Source organism: Spermophilus citellus (assembly GCF_964194105.1).
Source record: "Spermophilus citellus genome assembly, chromosome: 12".
Classification (NCBI taxonomy): Eukaryota; Metazoa; Chordata; class Mammalia; order Rodentia; family Sciuridae; genus Spermophilus; species Spermophilus citellus.
In genome coordinates this window covers 118,364,115-118,385,067 of record NC_138198.1, presented here as the reverse complement: position 1 = coordinate 118,385,067, position 20,953 = coordinate 118,364,115, and the positions used below count along the sequence as shown (strand labels likewise).

At 40.6% G+C, this 20,953-nt stretch overlaps 1 protein-coding gene across 1 annotated transcript; it reads right to left on the bottom strand.

Annotated features, from left to right (window-relative positions):
• Window positions 1–208: 208 nt before the first annotated feature.
• On the bottom strand, window positions 209–20,662 carry SERPINB11 (serpin family B member 11). Its single transcript, XM_081262634.1, has 8 exons — window positions 20,633–20,662; window positions 13,261–13,446; window positions 11,704–11,763; window positions 10,427–10,555; window positions 9,031–9,148; window positions 4,070–4,212; window positions 3,276–3,431; window positions 209–942 (listed from the first exon to the last, which is right to left on the bottom strand). The coding sequence occupies exons 2-8, from the start codon at window positions 13,426–13,428 to the stop codon at window positions 538–540; spliced, it is 1,179 nt and encodes a 392-aa protein (XP_081118760.1). The 5' UTR covers window positions 13,429–13,446; window positions 20,633–20,662; the 3' UTR covers window positions 209–537.
• Between the last annotated feature and the right edge of the window lie 291 nt (window positions 20,663–20,953).

The window sequence follows — 20,953 nt, the reverse complement described above, 5'->3', positions numbered from 1 at the left end:
TCCCTTTATAAGTTATTTAATTGCTGTTTGTAAGTCTTCAAAGAGCTTAAGGCATTTCATGCATTTATTATGGTCAATACAGAATTCTGAACTGAAACTTACAATGTTATCTTTAAACAGCAAGGAAAATTATAACATTTAAAAATCCATCCAAAGTAGAAGCCCTTAAACTATTTTTCTAAAGGCAGAGCAGTCACTTATTCACAATCTTACCAGTATACACAAGTCAAGAGAATCTAAGCCTTTAACTGTTTTCTCATTGACTGATCATGTCACCTGGGTAGTACTCACACAAGGCTCCAAAGATTCAAAAACAACAACAATTAAAAAAAAAGCCAGAAAACTTTTGTGTAAATGTTTTTTCTTCCATGGTGACCACAGCCTTAGTTTCGCCAACTCAGGAATGAGCTAGAAAAGATCCTAGACCTATTTTACAGAACAGCAAACTGAGGCACAGAGGAATGTGAGGTGCAGATGCAGTCACCTGTTTGCCCCGACACCTCCTCTGTGTCCCTGAGCCTCATCCAGCCCCTCTATTTATGGAGAGGCAAGCTTGCCCCCGAAGAGAATCATATTGGTACAAACTTCCTTTATGAAGAACAGGAAGGGACGATTTGCCACAAACTGATCTCGGATGGGGAGTCTTTTCACAGCAATGCTTTCCCCAGAGGCTGCCGCTGCCTCCGTGCCCTCTTCGTTGACATCCACGTAGGACTTGTGGATGACTTTGGATAAGTAGAGGTGTCTCTCTGGTGACATCCCAGAGAGATCAGCTTTGGCCTGGTTGAAGATGTCGGTCATCCCTAGGGATTTGAGCAGGGAGTTCAGCTCATACTTGATTTCGAGCTTGAATCGGGGGATGTGAACTTCCACGTCTCTTTCCATCATGTTAGCAGAGCTGGTCCACTCCTGGAACGTCCTGCCATTCAGCTCCTTTTCTATCTGAGAGAAAAAGCACAGATGAGCCCACCTGAGCCAAACACGCAGGCTTTCCATTAAATACATTTTTAAAAAATAAATTCTCAATAGGAATGGTTCGATTTCATTGCTTTCTTCTCTACCTGGAGAGCATGCTCATGTGCTGCCTCTCTGGAAACAGTCTTGCGTTTAACCTCACTTCCCTTTGGTCTACCTCCGGTCTGTATTTCATCCTGCAGTTTCCTGTGTGCACCCTCGATCCCCTGGGCATTAGGCTTCACCTAGAGTTCTCTCTGGGTTGTTCCTGAAGTCCCTGTGTGTCTGCTTCCTGGATGAGTTCAACCACTTCTTTTCAGTCTGCATATGGGAAGTAGTTGATCACACCCTTCATTAGGAACTTGGTTTTCATTTAGCTTTTAAGATGCCAGGTCCCTTTGTTCTTGTTCCACAGGGACAGCTTTCATCTCCTCCTGTCCCTCATTTTTTGTTGGGCTGCTCCTGAAACTGAACTCAGGTGCTAACCTGACACCCTTCATGAGACTACCAACCACTTCACCTTCCACATCTGCTCAGGCTTCCAGAAGAAGACTCAGCAACCTTGACTTCTCATTCTCTATCCAGTTTCATCACTTTCTGTTGACCCTTGGAATGTCTCCCCTTGGGCACTTGAGACCCTCTAGCCAGCTCTCCTTCAGGGCCGAGCTACCAAAGTGTCACATCCCATTTTCCTAGTCAAGAGTTCAAAGCATTTTCATCACTTCCTGCCCTAATCATATAAAATCTTTCATAAAGTACAGGTAGTTTTTATCCTGAAGTATCCCTTTACTTTTTCTTTTTCTGCCTTAATCCAAGTTACCATGATCTCATGACAAAAACCCTCACACTTTTTTCTCGGGTGGGGTGGGCAATAGGGGGTACTGGGGATTGAACCCAGAAGCAATTAAACACTAAGCCTCATCCCCAGCCCCTTTTTATATATTTTTATTTTGAGAAAGGGTCTCAAAAAGTTACTTCGGGCCTTGTTAAGTTGCTGAGGCTGGCTTTGAACTTGTGATCCTCCTACTTCAGCCTCCTGAGGCACTGGGATTACAGGTGTACAACACCCAGCCTGGCAAACCCTCACACTTCTAAGGCATTTGCTCATGTTCTCTGCTCTGCCTGGAGCATGCTGGGTCCTTGTCTGTTCATCTTCTGCTCATCTGGCAAGGCCCACCCTGAGATTATCCTCCAGAAACCTTCTCTGAGCTCCCTATTCTAATTTAGACCCTTTCTACTCCCACAGGACTTTCTGCAGAATCTAAACTGCTTCCAAACTGCTATATTCCTCCAAATATCTTCCATCCCGGCTGACCACAGGCCCTGGATTCTGTTTCTTTCTGAATTGGCCACACCTGTAGGTCCACCTGTTCCCAGAGCCACATTTGTGTTTGTCTCATGACTGTCCCCTGTGGACTCGTGCCTGTCTCATGTCTCACTTCTCAAACTGAAAGCACTCACCCCAGCCCATGTGTTTCGGGAACCCTCCCTGCCCTCTGTCCCCACCTGGGCCACACTGCTTTTACCTCAAGCCCACACTCACTGACTGACCATGAGCTTCTTCAGGCCCCCAAAGCTTCAACTGTCTTCCAAAGGAACTGTCCCAGTCAGATTGGGGGAGGAGATGTGGTCACTCCAAGGCCCCCCTGTACAGGGCACCTGTGGGGACAAGGGTTGGACCCAAACTCCTACCACCACCATGACCTCTTCTTTAAGGTGATAGCACTCATTTCCCCACAAAACAAGGAATGTTAAAAACAGGATCCTATAATTGAATTAGAAATACTGTAGTGGGCTGGGGATGTGGCTCAAGCAGTAGCGCGCTCGCCTGGCATGCGTGCGGCCCGGGTTCGATCCTCAGCACCACATTCAAACAAAGATGTTGTGTCCGCTGAGAACTAAAAAAAAAATAAATATTAAAAATTCTCTCTCTCTCTCCTCTCTCACTCTCTCTTTAAAAAAAAAAAAAAAAAAAGAAATACTGTAGTAATTTCCCCGGTAGTAAGACAGCTTAATTGGATTTCTTGGATTTCTGTGGACTGAAAACATCACGTCTCCCAAGTGTCAAAAGATTCATATGTGTGTGTATTTGTACAGTGTGTCACTCTGCCCCATGTACCTTTTTACTTAAGAATAGCTTGTCCTACCCGAGGATTAAGGTCATTGCACCCTTCCTGTCAAAGCTCCTGGGGTGATGGGGCTGAGCCCAGATCATGAATCAGTGACTGGCTGTAAAGCATCATGGGATACAGAGTGAGTGCAGGAGGGTGTATGTGGGGGCGCTCTTGCTCTAGCTGCAGGCAGGTGCTCTTGTGTGTTACCTGTTCTAGGTTAGTTGTACCCACTGGAAGCAGGATGATCATGCTCAGTTTGTTGCCGGCATAGGGCAGTTCAAGGACCTGCATCTGTGGCTTCTTGATGGAGGCCAACTTAAATGTTCCAGTTTGATACATCATTTCCACAATGACACTTTTATCCTATTAAAAGAAAAGACTGTAACTAGAAAGTACAGTTACATATGTGAATAGGTATGTATGTATGCTGCTTTCCTTATGTATCATGAATATATCTACATTAACACTTCAAAGGCAGGATTGGCATGTAAACACCAGGTATATCCTTTTATTACTTTTATGTGCACAGTTTATTTGATTATTTTTATTTTAAAATAAGTCATAGTTAGAGATGAGTAGTTCTAATGCCCATAGATGACTCGAGTCTACTGAAAATCAACCCAGTTTCTACTAATCTGGGAAAATGAAATCATAATGTCAATTTCTTTTTTAATCCAGTTAGAAGGATTCTCTAGAAGAAAAACAGCACAGGTAATTTTATTGTGCTGTTAGAGAAAGTAATCTCGGTATGTTCAAAGAATGCCCAAATAAAATATTAGGAAATTAATAGGTGTCTTCCATTCCAGAGACTCTCAGTGTCTAAACACTTGTTAGGTACTCCAGAGAAAGGTATTGTCACTTAACAAGGAAAACATAAAAGTTTATAGAAAAAGCAGTGACAGAAACTTGGCCCAGTATGTTCACTAAATCTTTCTCAGTTGTCCTTAAATGATTATCACATTCTCCAAAATTTGCCATCAGTCTGAAAATGAAACACTTACCTCACTTAGCTGAAAGGGAGTTTTAACAGTCTCTCTTTCCTGAAATTTATTTTGCCATTGTCCTTTGAAATAGATGGCGCTCACCAGGACCATTACAGAGGAAGGGTCAATTGAGCCCTTTCCAAAGAGGTTTTTAATTTTTCCTTGTAGCGAAAGAAAAAAAGATAATTGTATTTGGATTTGAACTTGCTGATAATAAAGTTGAATAGTTACAAGAAATGTGCATCTATTACTTAAGCTTATTGTACACATGAGATAGCAGCAGAACTTTTTCATCTGGCCATAGACTCCTGTCAAAGGAAGTTTATTTTAATGAATACTGAAGGTTTTGCTATTTCTAATCAAAAGATAGTGTCCAGGGAGTAGCTAGTACCTCAGTGATGGGTCAGTTTTTCCTGCATCTAGTTATACCCAATGCATTATTATATATTACTGCTTACTCAGAAAATTCTTTAATAATGTATTGTGGCTTGTTTTTACTATTTAGCATCCTTTATATTTACCAAAACCTCACTACATGCAAACAGCTAAGTATTTAAAAAAGAATCACTCATTCTTACAATGTACTAGAATTAGTATATCACAAGTATATAACAGCATTTGAAATAAATGCATATTTGAAAATCGAGAACTTATAAAAAGATATGAGGAATTGCTTGCTTTGGAAATATACTGATCAAAATTGAACGTGAAGCCATCTTGGGGAATTTCAGTGCATTGCAATCTATGAAAACTTTCTGGAATACAATCTATCATACAGTAGGAAACATAGATATATCTAAGAACCTAAGAATCCAAGTGACAAAGACTTTAATTTGCATTAAACTTCTGGGCCTAACACAATAACTAGCATATGATAAAACTATCTAAACTGAAATGCTCAAAATGTATTTCTGAATAACTGGATAAACAAACATATGAATGCATGATAGCAATAATATTCTAAATAAATCCACATTTAGCTCCCTAATGCATATACCCATGGCAGAGAACCTTATCCACTTCATTCTAAACAAGTTTTAACTGATTTTCATGTGCCAAGCACTGTTCTATACACTAAAACCAAACCAAGACTATGACATTAAACTAAACAGAAAAATACCCCTACTGTCCTGAAGTTAGCATTTCAATTATAGACTTTTGCTCAGGTTCTTTCTCAATTCAGGGTTCCTGAGCAGCCACTATCAGCAGATCAGAGTGGGTACATGAGATAAAACACATTTTGCACTATGTGCTAAGTAAATTAAAAAATCGAAAAATGTATAAACATTTTCTAACTTAATAAGAAAAACTGGATAGATACATATTTTAATCTGATCACCTATAACAAAAGGTGAATAAGATCTGTGAGTCCATCAACAAAGAAGGTATTGTTGAGAGCTCTTCACTATTAAGAGATGAAATGGGATACACATATGTTGGAAAGCATGGCCCTATGCTCAGAGAAGAATTTTATGTTGCTGACATGCTCTCCACAAGTAAATTTAGCTCTAACAGTAATCTGGTGTCATTTGATCCTAATTTTAATTTATTTTAATTAATCTGGTGTCATTTGATCCTAATTTTAATTTATTTTAATTAATCTGGTTTCATTTGAACCTAATTTTAATTTATGATTCAGATTCAATTTCTTCTCACATCAGGGATTGCCTAACTTTCAAAACTTCAGGAACTAATAGTATCATGAGTCAATGGCATAACCACACAGAGGATTATTTCAACAGGTAATTCCACTACACACCTTTAGGGGGATTAAACTCAAGGACAAAAAGAACTGAATTTTTTTTATCTTAGGCCATTGCTTTTTGTTTGTTTTGATTAGCACTGTCATTTGGAAACTGTGTGTATTGTGGAATGAAGAGAGTGTGCAAAAATATTAGTGACTTTATAAAATGGTATTTTTAACATGAGATAAGAGAAATGGGTATACAAGGGGGGATTTATTTAAAGTAAAAATCCCATGAATCTGAATTATAATAAATAACACATGTAAGAGATAATGTTTCATTTTTATAAAAAAGTAAATACTCCTTAGTTATGTTCACTTAGAAAGTCTTACCAAATCATGAGCAATGAACACTCATACCCAGATTATAGTATCTAAATATAACTTCTTATTAAAAGAATAACACTTCAAATAATAATTGACCTGAGCTAAAGTTCAACAAACTTCTCAAATATTTATAAGCAATTTATCAAAGGAGGCACAAGATTGCAAGATAGAGAAATGCAAAATGTTACTGAAAGAAATTTAAAAGAACTTAGATACGTAGAGGTAAGTGTCATGGTCATAGGTTGGAGGCTGAAAAAAGATATCTTTTCTCCCCAACTCTATAGATTCAAAGTGATTTCTATTAAAATTCCAAGTGGTATAGAGGATAAAAGATGACAAGCTAATTTTAAAATGCAAATGGAAATGCAAAGGATAGAGTTTAGCAGAGGCAACCCTAGAAGAGGACCTGCAGGGCCGGAGAACTTCCCCGTCCAGCCCTGAGGACTCATTACGGAGCTGCCACAATCATGGCATGGTCATGAGAATAAGCACATGGACAAATGGAACAGAATGGAGACCAGGAGCAAACTCACATGGGCCTCTACTTTGTGATGAAGCTTACATTGTAGTGTAATCAGGAAAGAATTTTCTTCTTAACAAATAGTGCTATGCTAATTAGATGTCCATGTGGAGGGCAATGATTTTTTAAATGAACCTTAAATCTAGTTAAACTACCATAAAGCATCTGGAAGTTGTAATATGAAAATATTTTCATGAAATAGGAGTAAGCAAAGATTTCTTTAACAGAACCCAGGGGCACCAATTGTAAAGGAAAAGATTGATACATTTTATTCCTTTGAAATTAGGAATTCCATTCATCTAAAGCATCGTTAGGAAAGACAGGTACAGAATGCTGGAAGTCATTCACAACATACGTATTCTGTATGTGTAAGGAACTCTTAAAATTTTATAAGAAAAAAAAGTAGACAAATCATCTTTACATAATATAGTAGCACTTCACAAAAGAAAATGCAAAGCAAATGAAAAAGTGTTTGACCATATAATTCATAAGAGAAATACAAATTAATATAAAAATAAATAGAGTGGTTAAAATTAATATGACTAATAATGCTAAGTTTGGGCATGGACCAGTAACAAATAAAATTCCCATTTATTGCTTACGCAAGTAAATTGATGCAACTAAATTAATAAAAATGCTTGGCACTAACTAAAATCAAGTGTGTGCTTACCTCACAAATAGCAATTTCATTTCAAGGTGTGTACCCAACCACACTGCATACGTATGCATACAAAAAGATATATACCAAAATTCATTTAGGGGTGCTACTTATAATTGCTAATATAACTATAATTATAATTGCTCAAACTAAAAATATCCCAAATGTTCATTAACAGTAAAATGAATAAATATACTTGGGATATTCAGAGGATGAAATACACATTGATGAATATTAATAAGGCATGCAGCATAGAACCACAAGCTAAATATTGACTAAAACAGCTAAACACATATTTTTGGTCCCAACTGCATGAACTGTAAAAACAGGCAGAACTTCTTTGTAATAGAAATGGGAGAAGTCAACACCAGGAGGAAGTGGGGTTAGCTTTTGGGAGGGGACCTGCAGTGTTCTTGGAGGTGCCCTTCCTAGTAGCTAATGTTTTATTTTCCTGACCTGGTGTGGCAATGGGTGTGTTCACCTTGTAAGAATTTATCAAACAGCATACATACAGTAGTTTACTTCTCTATAACTGTGTGGGAGAATTTTTGTTGTTTGGTTTTTGATTTTTTGGTACTGGGGATTTAACCCAGGGTCACTTTACCACTGAGTCATATTTCCAACCCATTGCATTTTTTATTTTCAGACAGTGTCTCAGTAAGTTGCTGATGCCTCATTGAGTTGCCAAGGGCCTCATTAAGTTGCTAAGGCTGGTCTCAAACTCGAGATCCTCTTTTCTCAGCCTTTATCAAGTATGTATATTTTTTAAAAAATCAGTATTTAGGGGACATAATGACCAACTGCAATGTGTAAATGTTGCTTGGATCCTGATTCAGACAAAAAAAAAAGCAATTGGGGAAATATGAAAACTCACCAAATATCAATATTAAACGATTATTTTCAGTTTTGCAGATTTGATAATAGTGTTGTAGTCATATTAAAGTCTACATTTTTTAGAGAAAAAAACAATATAAGTATAGAAAAAATAGTGACTTCTGGGATTTACTCCAAAATCATATGAAAGAAGTGGAGGGAACAGGATGACAGTACAGAACAGCAAGGCTGCTCACTGGTGATCAGCGGTCAGTTGAGGGATAGTGAGCAAGGGTGCGTTATATATTCTTACTACCTTTGTGTATCCTTAAGTCTTTCCTTAGCTAATATTTAGTTAGTTAATTTATTTAATTATTTTAGTTAATAAAAATAGTATTTAATTAAATAATTATTATTATTTAGTTAATAATATTTAATTATTTAGATATTAATCAATCTCTGGTATAAGCCAGGTGTGATGGCACAGGCCTGTAATCTCAGCTACCCAGAAGGCTGGTTTCAATATTTAAATATTTTAAATAGAAGAAATGAACAAATCTTTGCATGAAATATGTAATGTGCCACTTTAAATTTAAAGTAATATTTAACAATAGGTAGGGGTTTTTAAATTGCAAAAGGGAGAATTGATTTTAAATAAATATTTAAATATTGATTTTAAATAAATAAACTGCAGAATTTAAAACATTTCTCTAAAGTGGAGATGACATTCACTCTCATTCTCAGAGCCATGGGGCAGATGATTATCAGGAGTCCTTTGAACATGGCCCTGGTGCTTCGTTGCTGATCTATCTCTCCAATCCTGGACCCACTCAGCCTCCCTGTTAGCACGTTGACCCAGGAAGTTTATCAACACAGCACAGATAAAGTCTGTGGACACATAAGTGACTCGTCCTTACCATTAGTTTTATTTTCAACCCAAGCATTAATGGTGTTTCTCGTTTCTTCTGTGGACTGTTCAAAATCAACAGTCTGTAGGCTGGCTTGGTACAGTTTCTCAGAACAGCTTAAATATTGCTAAAAAAGAAAGTACAGCCGAATGACAGGAAAAAAGGACAAAGAAAACAAACACATTCAAAAGTCCCAACAGAGATGAAGGCAGCTCGTGGATACGAGTTTGATAGAAAGCAAAATCCATATGTGCTTCTTTTTATTTTATTATTTACTTATTTTGGGTGGTACTGGGGATTGAAACTCAGGGGCACTCTTCTACTAAGTTATATCCTCGACCCTTATTTATTTACTTACTTATTTGTTTGTTTTGAAACAGGATCTCACTAAGTTGCCCAGGCTGGCCCCAAACTTTCAATCCTCCTGCCTCAGGCTTCCAGATAGCTGAGAGTACAGGCCTGTGCCACTATACCTGGCTGGTACTTACTTTTTTAAAATGTTTTTTTAAGTTGTAGTTGGATACAATATCTATATTTTATTTATATATTTTTATGTGGTGCTGAGGATCAAACCCAGAACCTCATACATGCTAGGAGAGTGCTCTACCACTAAGCCACAACCCCAGTCCTGGTACTTACTTTTAATAAAACAAATACACTTTTAAAAAATCCAAAACCTTTCCCCCAAAATATGTTCAGAAATGTTTTGTTGTTGCTTCTGTCATATCATCAGCTTTCTTGGTTTGAAAACACTCAAAACAAAAATGACATTGCATCTCACACCATCCCTCCACTTATTGCTTCAAAGTGAAGAAACAGTAGTGATTATGTGATTGCTGTCATATAATAACCAGAGTGGTCACATGACTTCCTTGTCTGAGGTCTACCAGAAGGCTTCCCACAGGGTGCGTGCATGCATGTGTGCATGCGTGTGTGTGTGTATGAATTTCTTCACAAATCATCCTATATAAAATTAATAATATCTAAAGTAGACAAATGACATTTTAAAAACTTATGTAAAATGTCATGAACAATATCTAAAGGCATTCACTATTTTGTTCACCTGTAACATACTGTCCAAGGATACAGCCTCTGCATAGACACTAGCCTTCCCTTAACTGACTCCCCACTCCAAAACCTGCTCTATGCTGGCATTCTGGAGCCATGCTGGTTTGTGCTTCATCTCTTACCTTGGTTCTTGGACAGCTTTAGAGATTTTTCTGTGGTAAAGAATTTTTATTTGATGTTTCACAACTCTAATGAGAGTTTTGATAAAATCGTGTCTCTGTAACCCTAGGTCAGCTCAAATTCAATCTCTTAAAATTAAATGCCACATGCCTTTTTTTAAAAATAATCCCTTATAGATTTCATTGTATGAAATTCAGAAGGTGCCAAATGGGCTCACCTTATGGAATTCCATTGCCTTTGTCCCATAGAGTCGGTTGGCAATGCTGAGGGTGTAGTTAGTGCCCGACTGGTTGATTTGAGAGAGGAGCTGTCCAAACTCGGAATGCAGCCTTCCCGCTTGACTGCACTGATAGAAATAAACAGAGTGATTTGTCAAGTGGCTGGATTTCTTGCCATTCGAGTGTCATAAATAACATGGAAACAGTACCTGGAGAGCAAGGTGTCTGCCTCTGATGAACAGGGCAAGGAATACAAGGTTTAAAGTGTTGTGTTTTTTTGTTGTTTGTTTTGTTTTGTTTAAGTCTCCTTTAGCGCCATAGTCTCACTAAGTTGTGACTTTGTTTGCAGACTGTGTGGAGAATTGTATGCACTAGGCTCTAATGGTTTAATTCAAAAGTTGGAGTTTCCATGAATAAAGAGATCTTAGTGATATGTTCAGAGACATAATCCAAGTTTTGTGACTGCCCTTAAACTTATAGACTCAATTTTTTTTCTCTGCCACACTCTTTTTGTGGTCTCAGTTTTCTATGTGCTTTGTAATGAGACACTTTGGTCCTTTACTGGACAGTTCCAACACCCTCATTTGTCCCTCAGTGGTGGAATTCTGATAAGCTTACAGCTTTGATGATTTGAAAGGTGGCTAAGAACTCACTGACCTGCAGGGTTGAGGCCTATATTCCCTGAAGCAATGAGTCCCAAGCCATGGCTTTGGTCTCCTGATAATAAGTCAGGTAATTTGAAGCAAGTTTTCAGTGAATCTATGTGCATTTATGTAAATTCTCAAGCAGTACCAAATAACTACTTTCATGTGGGACTCCTATATAATTTTGATGTCAAAACGGATGCTCCTATTAGAAAGAACTAAGGACCATTGTCCCAAAGCATGTGGGCGGGACAACCTCAGGCCCAGTCTGTAGTTACATGGCAAAGCATCAGGGTCCTTTCTCAATTTCCTAAAATTCTAACCCTGCATAGATAAGGCTGGCAGACTCAACAAGAAGCACAGAACAGAAGTGTGTGAGAGGCTTTGACTAATATTACTAATATCATTAGTAATGATGGTGTTATTACTAATATCATTAGTAATAACGGTATTATTACTAATAACAGTAATGTCATCACTGTCATTATCTTTGTGTTAAATAGGCTTCAGAGGTTATCAGAAACAGTGAAGGAGGGACCAAGGAGACAGTGCTGCTCTCCAGCCCTGGACTAGACTCTCTGGGGCTCTGATGTGAAGCTGCAGTTGACAGCTCAGCAATGACGTCATCATACCTCAGCTGAGTCCCTGAACTCTGACTTCAAGAATTCTGCAATATGATTGTAGTGAAGCACCTGGAAAAGGAAAAAGGGATCAGTCAGTATCAAAAGTAAAAGAGTCCACAAAAGTTGAGAGCTGTATTTGTTCTTTCACTTCAGAGCAAGACTGATAGTGACAGCCAGATTTTAAGGATGCCATGTCTCATCTGAAGTCCTGGGTCGTCTTTACATATGTTATTTAACCCTCCCAACAACTTTATGAGTAGATTCTACTGTCCCCATTTTATACTAGGGAAACTGAGGCCAAAAGGTCAAGGCATTGCTCCAGACCACTGTCCATGAGGCTCCAGGGACTGAGCTCTTAGGCACTCTTCTTGTCTTCCCTCTCCTATTCTTCTTGGCTCATTTAACTAGGATGGTGCCCTTCTGGGGCGAGGCAAAGCCTTGCGTTTTCCCAGCACAGACAACAGTAAGATAAGAGGACAAGAGTAAGACAGGCAAGTGTCTTAAGAGCTATTAAGTGACATTCTTCTCTAGGTGCTTTACAGAAATTATATATATATATATATATATATATATATATATATATATGGAAATCACCATTATTAGCCTATGAAACCTAAAAAGTCACCATTCCTCCAAGTCTGTTTCCCTGTCTGTAAAATGGGGATAACACTGCCCAACTGCTACGTGGAGTTGTGATGAAGAAATGTAGTAACGAATATTTTTAAAAACGTACTAATTTCTAAAATGCAGTAAGTTTCACCAAATTGTTCAAACTTCTATAAGAAAAGTATGTCTTCCTCTATAAGAAAAGTACATATGTTCTCTATCACACTTAAATCACGGAAAGTCAGAATTCCTAGAGTAAACCACAGAGACTTATTTGTGACACCACTTGTGTTGGGATATGAGGTTTCCCCCAAAAGCTCACGGGTTAAGCCAGGCAGGAATATTCAGAGGCGAAATGAGAGTGTAACCTATATCAGTGGATTAATCCATTTGGTGGATTAATAATTAGAAGGGACTGCTGACCTGGGAGGTAACTGTAGGCAGGTAGGGTGTGACTAGAGGAAGCAGGTCACTGGGGGCGTGCCTTTGGGGTTTCTATTTTGTAGCTGGTGCCTCCTTCTCTCTCTGCTTCCTGGCTGCCCTGAGCTGAGCCACTTCCCTGTGCTGAGCTCTTCTACAGTGATCTTCTACCCCACCTCAGGCCCAGAGCTGGAGTCAGCTAATTATGGACTGAAACTCTGAAACCTCAAGCCCACAATAAACGTGTCCTCCTCTAAGCTGTTCTTGTCAGGTATTTTGGTCATGGTGACACAAAGCTGACTAAACGCACCCCTGACAATAAGGAAGAGACCATCTGATGCATGGATCACACTATTTGCATGACAGTGTATCCTGTTACATAAGCTATTTTCCCTTTTTAAGAACATGATCTGCCCAAGTGTGTTTTGGCAGTTCTCTCTGCATAAAGATAGAAGTCATATGGTGGAGCAGAGCAGACAGGGAGGCAGGGGACACGTGGACAGTGCGAGGCTCAGGGGAAACTGCCCACGCATTCCTTACCTTTTCTATTTGGTCTCCGCTGTTCCCTCTGGCACCAAGGAGAAGCATGCTTAGCGCAGAGAGCAGACTCAGTGGAGAAAAGAAGACATTGTCTCCTACGTTGTTACTGCTCAGCTCCTTGAACACATCAAGACAAAATTCAACGTTTGCTGTGCTGAGGGAGCCCATTCTGACACCAAGCTCTGCCTGAGAACAGGAAGGAGAAAACAATCTCAGAACATCACTTGATGATACCCGGAGTTCAGGTTATACATGTCATGAATGTAGGCGTCTGATCTCATGGCTTCAGGAAAACATATACATCCTGTCACTGCCTCTGAAAAAGTAGCAAATGCTAGAAGGAGGAATTCACTTCGTTTTAGATTCCAATGAATAGATCTACTATCCTCCAGCCAACAGTTCAACACTATCTCACCATCTCTTCTGAACATGGAAGAATGAACTGTAGGGCAATCCCTCCATGGCCCCCACTTGTCCCTGCAAGAGTTCTGTTTCTATTCTTCACACTTGAATAAGTCTTTTCACTCTTACCAAAAAAAAAAAAAAAAAAATGATCTATAATTGTTCTGGAGCAAAAGAGCATGGGGAATTGGATTCTTTTGTGCTTGATTTCCACGCTTTAGGAAACACCTCAGCCTGGAATTCGTGCAGAAAAATTCTTTAACTAAACAAACTCAGCCAAACAAGATATTGTCCCACTAGACTGACAATTTTGCAGCCTCATAGGAGGGGAATGCCTCCGTCTCAGTCATGCTTACACAAATAATCTGATAATAATGTAGTGTTAGGCAAAATTCTCTGCACGTATTTTCACTGGTCCATTATAGTTGCACATAATAGTGGGATTCGTTGTGAGATAGTCATACGTTTTTATTTCCCTGGTGGACCTCACTCCCTGTACTCCTCCAGGAAAGTGCGGCAACACTGTAAAGTGGGCCACACCATAGGAAGGTGATCAGAGCCCCGATCCTGGGCTCACAACCATGTTAGTGGCAATTGAGGAATGAAGAGGAATGCTGAGATAGAAAAGATGACCTGGTGGTAAATTTGTTACCTTAGGAACCGAGCATGCTGGGAAGGAAGAGTTTATTCTATTCACTACACCAAGACTAATGGAGCTAATTGTAGGGAGTTACAGAAATAACAGTGATCAAGAATCATTTCTGGGAGCTGGGGATGTGGCTCAAGCAGTAGTGCGCTTGCCTGGCAAGCATGCAGCCTGGGTTTGATCCTCAGCACCACACACAAACAAAGATGTTGTGTCGGCCGATAACTAAAAAAAATAAATATTAAAATTCTCTCTCTCAAAAAAAAAAAAAAAAAAGAATCATTTCTGTCCCCAAAAGTCTTGTTGTTCAGGAGCCTGGTGCTTCCTGACCCTGACTTTCAGCTGACCCTCTCTCCTGGTCCCACCCCGCCTCCTCTGTCTTCTGTAGGACCTCCTTCCACGTTCAACCTCCATGCATGATGGATCAGGCTTCAGATCTTGGGCCTCTCCTGCATTCACGCTCAGATCCAAGTTGACCTCATCCAGCCCCGGGGCCTTGCATGAGGTTGATATGCTCTGAGCCCCTGTATTTACGCTGCCCCTGAATTCCAGACCATCCAGCCAGCCACACACTCAAACTCTCCGCTCTGTGGCTAATAGGTCTCTCAAAGCTAAGGTGTGGAAATGAACACCCCCTCCCCAGCCTCTCCTCTGGTAAATAGCACCTTCACTTCTCTGTTTGTTCCGGCTAAAGAGCTTGGAGTCACTTGTTGAGAGCCACAGCCCAAGGGGCCCCAGCAAACTTCCAGCTGATTGGCTCACCATGGCCCCAGCAAACTTCCAGCTGGTCAAAGGTACCTTCCACTCTCTCCTGGAGTCCTGAAATAGTCACCCAGCTGCCTATGTCACTCTTTACCCTCTCCATGGTATGTTCTACAGAAACTAGAGTGATATTTTTAAAAGATGCTCTCCCCTACTCAAAAGCCCTGTGTTTTCCCTCCTCTCAGGGAAGAAACCAAAATCGTTACCATGGTAAGCAAGGCTCTCCAGGCTGGCCCCAGCTCCCTCCCAGACCTCATCCCCTACCACTCTCCCACCTGTTCACCCTGCATGAGCCATGTCACCTCCTTCCATTCCTTCTGGGTGACATGTTCTCATTAATAAGAATCCCTGATCATTCATTCAGTTTGAGAAGGCAGCCACCATCTCTCCACCAGAGCCCCAATGTTCATTTTCTTCTGGCACATGTCATATGTCACTGGACTGACTGTATGTATTTATTGTTGGACCCACTTCCTCCAGGGTGTCACCTTTATTAGAGCAAGAGCTAGGTTTTGCCCTTATTCTTTTTTTTTTCTTTTGTAGCTGTAAATGGACAGAATGCCTTTATTTGTTTACTTTTAAGCGGTGCTGAGGATGGAGCCCAGTGCCTCACACATGCTAGGCAAGCACCCTGCCCCTGAGCCCCAGCCCCAGCCCTGCCCTTATGCTTTCTTCCAGCACCTGGACCAACGCTGGCCACAGAGCAGCCACAGGATAAGCACTTGTGAAAGAAGCACAGGAGGGGATTTCAGTCAGTCAATGTGATGCTACGCAGTGATGCTGAGGGAGCAGGAGGCAGGGGCACAGAGAATCTGAGAGGTAGGACAGACCTGGAGCAGGCGAGGTTCCCGCTGCCTCTTGAAGAATGAAATCAGACTCACCCAGGTGTGTGCGTGTCAGAAAAGAGCTCTCCACAGAAGGAAAGGCATGAACAGAGACTCAGACACCCAAGAAAATGCTATGTTACAAAAACATGAATCGAGAAGTCAAAACGGTGGCAGGAGGCAGGCAGGACGAGTCCTTGGGCGCTCAGCAAGCCCCATTTAGGAGAGACCAGACAACTCATGGTGTGGCGGCCCCCATGCAGCTAGGCAGAAGTTCAGACCAGAAGTTCAGTCCAGGATGCTCCCTCCCCTCCCCTTCCTCTCTGACCTTCTGAATGACTTCCTGGGGTTCTCTTCTCAGTGGTCTCCCCACCTCCCACCCTCAGATGGCTCTGCAGGCCACCACTGGAATTCTCTCCCATGCTCCCTTCGTTGGATGGGTATCTCTTCTTTCTAAATACCTTGAATTCTTCCCTAGACAGCTTTAAAAAAAATGTGGATTGCCCACTCTTCAGCCATCCCCTCCCACTGCTTTCCTTCAGATTCTGTAAGGTCACACCTTCAGAGAAGGCTACACCCTCCTCAGCCCCCAGGAGCAAGCCTTGGTTGGCCTAACCCGACTGAGACATCTGTCTCTCAGGTCAGTGACTGGTTTAGGACTCAGAAAGGCTGTAATTTTTTGCCAATAAAAACTATTGCAACAGTTGCTGGAGAGTTTCTGGGAAAGCCTTCTCTCCGATAAGAGGAGACCCACAGGAGGACACCAGCTTTTGCCCTCTTCTCAGAGTCATGTCATGTACATGCAACTACTATTATAGCAGCTGTTTTGCTACCATGAGATAGCCAGCCAAGAGGATGCCCAGCATCTCAGAGAGAAAAGATGGAAAAACCTTGAGTCCTCAATGACACATCATCCAGGATGATGAGCAACCTGGGCCCTGCCCAAACATGGGACTTCTTGTGACGTCACATGAAAGCTTTTCCTTGTTTTTAAATAAACCATTTTAGTTGGGTGTCTTGGCACTGGCAGCTGAAGCATCCCAACTCACCTTAGGAATTTCTTTAGGCACCTTTCACTAAGGCCAATGAGCCCTCCCCCACATTCATGCTTTCCTGGTCAGCTACATATTTTCTCATTTAGTCTCCCAGGAACCTGAAAATATCTCACTCTTTTACCTTTGACCTTCTAGGTTACAGCTTTGCCTTCTTTTATAGAACCTGAGTCTAGGCCTACATTCCCTTGGACATTATGACAAATGACCCGTGTTGGTCCCCACCTGTGCATGTCTATTCTAGGTACTAACTTGTCTTGGGTCAGTGCAAATCTGAGCTGAGCTCACAGGAGGTGTGTTCTCTGGAATGTGAACTTGTCACTGATTCAGGTATTTGTGGCATGCTTCTTACCAAAACAGTGCTGCAGTGCCCTGATTGTCAAACACAGCTAACAGATCCCAGCCGTCAGACCTGGGGAGGGGGAAGAGAGCAGGGGCTCTCTTAAATTTATGTCAGACAGAGTGAGCCCCAAAAACAGTGTGTCACTTTTGGACTTCCAAAATAACGACCCATGGCATGTGTAAGGTAGAAATGATGCTCGCACATCCCTGTAATCAAAACCGGTTGCCCTAAAATTATCATTAAGGAGCGGATATTGCACATTCCAGTTGTCAGACTACCAAGCAGAGTATAATAGGGCCCAGCGGTTATTCTACTCCAAACCTGGATTATACTTTTCTTTGCTCTTGATGTTTTGGGGTTTTGTTTTTGTTTTGTTTTTAAGGTATAATAGAGGACTTTGCTAGTCTTATTTCACTAAAATGCAATTCTATTCTTTTAGCAGGATTCTGTCATTCAAATTAATTTCAATATAGTTCTCTGTGATGTGCATAATGATATCACTGTCCTTGACTTTGTTTAGTGATTTTGGTAATGAATGTTCACCCAATAATGAAGACTGTCGAAGCTGGACACTCTTCATACTATATTCTGCATCACAGTGAATGGAGTTAGCTAGTAGAATCTTGTTCTTGAAGGCAAGTTCAAATATACAAGTAAATGTACACTTATTTTTCTTAAATTTATGTCATAGCATTACTGTAAAAGAGCTTGTCCACACATGTCATCGAAGCCCTGTTATTACCTAAGAAAAGGCTTTGGAATATAGTACTAGACTTTGAAATACACTACTACACTGCTGGACGTACACATACTAGGGTATGTCCAGCACTTTTATTAGTCTGTCTGTCTGCTGTCTATCTTTTTTATAACTGCAAGTGCAGAAGGCTCTAGTAATCTCACTCCTCTCTCCCGTCACAAGCCATCATTGAACTACAAAGGCCATTCTCTCTTTAGATTATTGCCTTGGGCCTACCTCATTCTCCTTCCCTTCCACCCCATAGACATTGCTTTTGTTTAAATCATATCCTTTTATTATATGTGTTCTTACAAAATAGCAATTTTCTTAATTTATTCCCTTTTAATTCTCATAAATGAGCTTCTGTGAAATGGTTTCTCACTTAGTCCTATGTTTTAAGATGCATCCATGTGACTCTGGGAACATACTCTGTGACTGCTGACTGCGGCCTTCCTGTGCTTCCTGCCCATTTCTGTCTGTCCACTCCCAGGCACAGACACCTAAATGGACTCTTGCTTTACACCATCACAAAGAGTGCTGTGATGAACATCCTCATACACACCCATGTACACGCCTATTCAAGAATTTCTTTGTAAAGGAAACGACTGAATCACTCAGTTTGCAATGGCCCAAGTACTACACGTGTACCATTCGGAGTCTTAAGTCTTGTGGGGTGGGCCATGTTTCTGCAGTTCTGCAGAGAAGACAGCAAGGGCTTGCAGGGGTCATTGCGGTCAGTCAAAGAGTGAGGATCCCAAGAGGGTTCCATCTGTTCTCAAATCTATGTTTCTCCCACGTGCTGCCATATGCTAGTAAGATAAGTTGTTCTTTGAGATAAAATGATGATTTTATTGCACTGTTTACTATTTCTTTCTATCAATGATAGTGTCTTGCCAGAAAAATGAAGAAATTTTGTGTAAGACTTAGAGCATTAATAGGCTAACTTTATAGTTAATGAATATATTATTATTTTTCCTTACTTCACAGATCTTACGAATCTTCAAGAGTTCAGCTCACAGCACAAAAAAGGGAAGATTTTAGGTTCAAGTTTTTCTAAAAAATCATTGGAAATATATAACTAGAATCAGTCTGTGAACTTTGGTACTTAGCAGGCTTATTGGCAAGATGGCGTTTTAACTGTTATCAGTGTAGCACAGAGGGCGCCTCTGGTTCCTCTTCATTTTGCAAAATTCTACCTTTTTAGCAGCAGAAATTTTTTACACAGAGTCCCAGTGTCAGCCTTATATTCCACTGAGCTTATGCATTAGACTTATTGTCTTCACATGTACCATGCAGATTTGGGTTCATTGAACACATTGGTCTTCCTCACAGGACTGACCATTCCCTGAGGGCAGGGAAAATATTCCCAAGAAATTATCAGTGTTCTCACATTCACCCCCAAATCCATGTCAGTTAGAGAAATCAACATTCTGAATATTCCACAGCTTCTAGACTGATCTGTATTACCTAGTCAGTTTCATGGAAGAGGAACCCCACAGTTTAACAGAAGTCCCAAGGCACATGGAGTTTTATCAGAGTTGAATGGACCCCTGAGAAGGTCCCACTCAGGTGGGGAGAGAAACCTGGGAGTGTCCTAAAAGTTGGTGAGCTTCAACTTGAATCCCCAGACATGGAATGAATTATAGAAAACTCCTTTGCACCTTTTTGTCTGCTTCTGGGGGTAAGAAAATTCTCTGCCAAGCAAATGGAACGTGACCTCAGGGAGCTGCTATGGGAGAGAGTTAGGGAAAGGCAGGTGCTGGAGACTTTCTGGGTTACAAGGAGGTTTCCAAAAGAGACACAGCTCTCCAGGAAATGTGAGGAAGGAACCTATCTCACCAGGTGATACTGACACTGAAGGACTGCTGGGGACAGAGGGTCTAGGTTAGTTCTAGGGGAGAAACATCTGCAAATGTTCCTAAGACATCAGCCTCATAAAACCCAGAAGGCAGCCATTCACAGGACTCTTATGACAGCTTTTTTAGTGTCCAGAAGTCAGAGCAAATCCTTTTCTCTCACTCTATGTCCTTTAAACTTTCTAAAATTTTGCTCAGTCTTAGAAATAATAGAAATTTCCAAATGCACACCACATCACATAAACATAAATCCTCAGACTTTTATGCCCATGTGCAAAAATACACATATTAACAGACAAATTTTATAGCCATAAGAAAAAAAAACACAGAACAAGCAAAATAAAGAAATTCTTTCTAACACATGGTGATTAATAAGGCCAACTGAGTGGAGATGAGATCCTTCAAGGAACCAAGAGAGGCTTCATCCTACAGGACACACAGCTATGCATGACTAGCTCTGTTTCAAATAAGGATTATTATTAACTAGAAAATATCCACGGATTTTCATTTTACTCAACAAATCAGAGATTTGAAATCAAGTGAGCCCGCCTCAAAAATTTTTAAATGCACATTATCAATGATATTCCAATGTGTTCATGGATTCATAAAGGAATCAACAAAAGCCACACTTATTAAAATATAAGCTTCCCCCTCATTTGGCTCACATGTCAAAGGGCCTTACATTGCTTTTCTTGGTTCCCCTTTGACAATAAGCTCAACCAGGATAAAAGACAGAAATACTTCTCCTTACCTTTGCTGCTTTCTGATGGTGAAGTGGATAGCTTGGCAGGCTGGACTGGAGCTGTGTCCCTCAAGGAAATGCAAGCCTTCACTTTTTGGCCCCTCCCTTTCCATTTGTGTCCTTAGTGACTCAACTCCCCACCTGCTGGGCACAAAGCCCAGCCCTAACAGGAAGTGCTTGTAAAGGGCCTGAGAGCCACTGTGAGGGATGGCTTGGCTCTCTGGAGAAGCTGGAAGTTCTAACCCTCTTTCTGCTTTACTAATAGGGAAATATTGACGAACCCAGCCCTGATGCAAGAAAAATATGCTCTTTCTAAAGAGAACCACATCA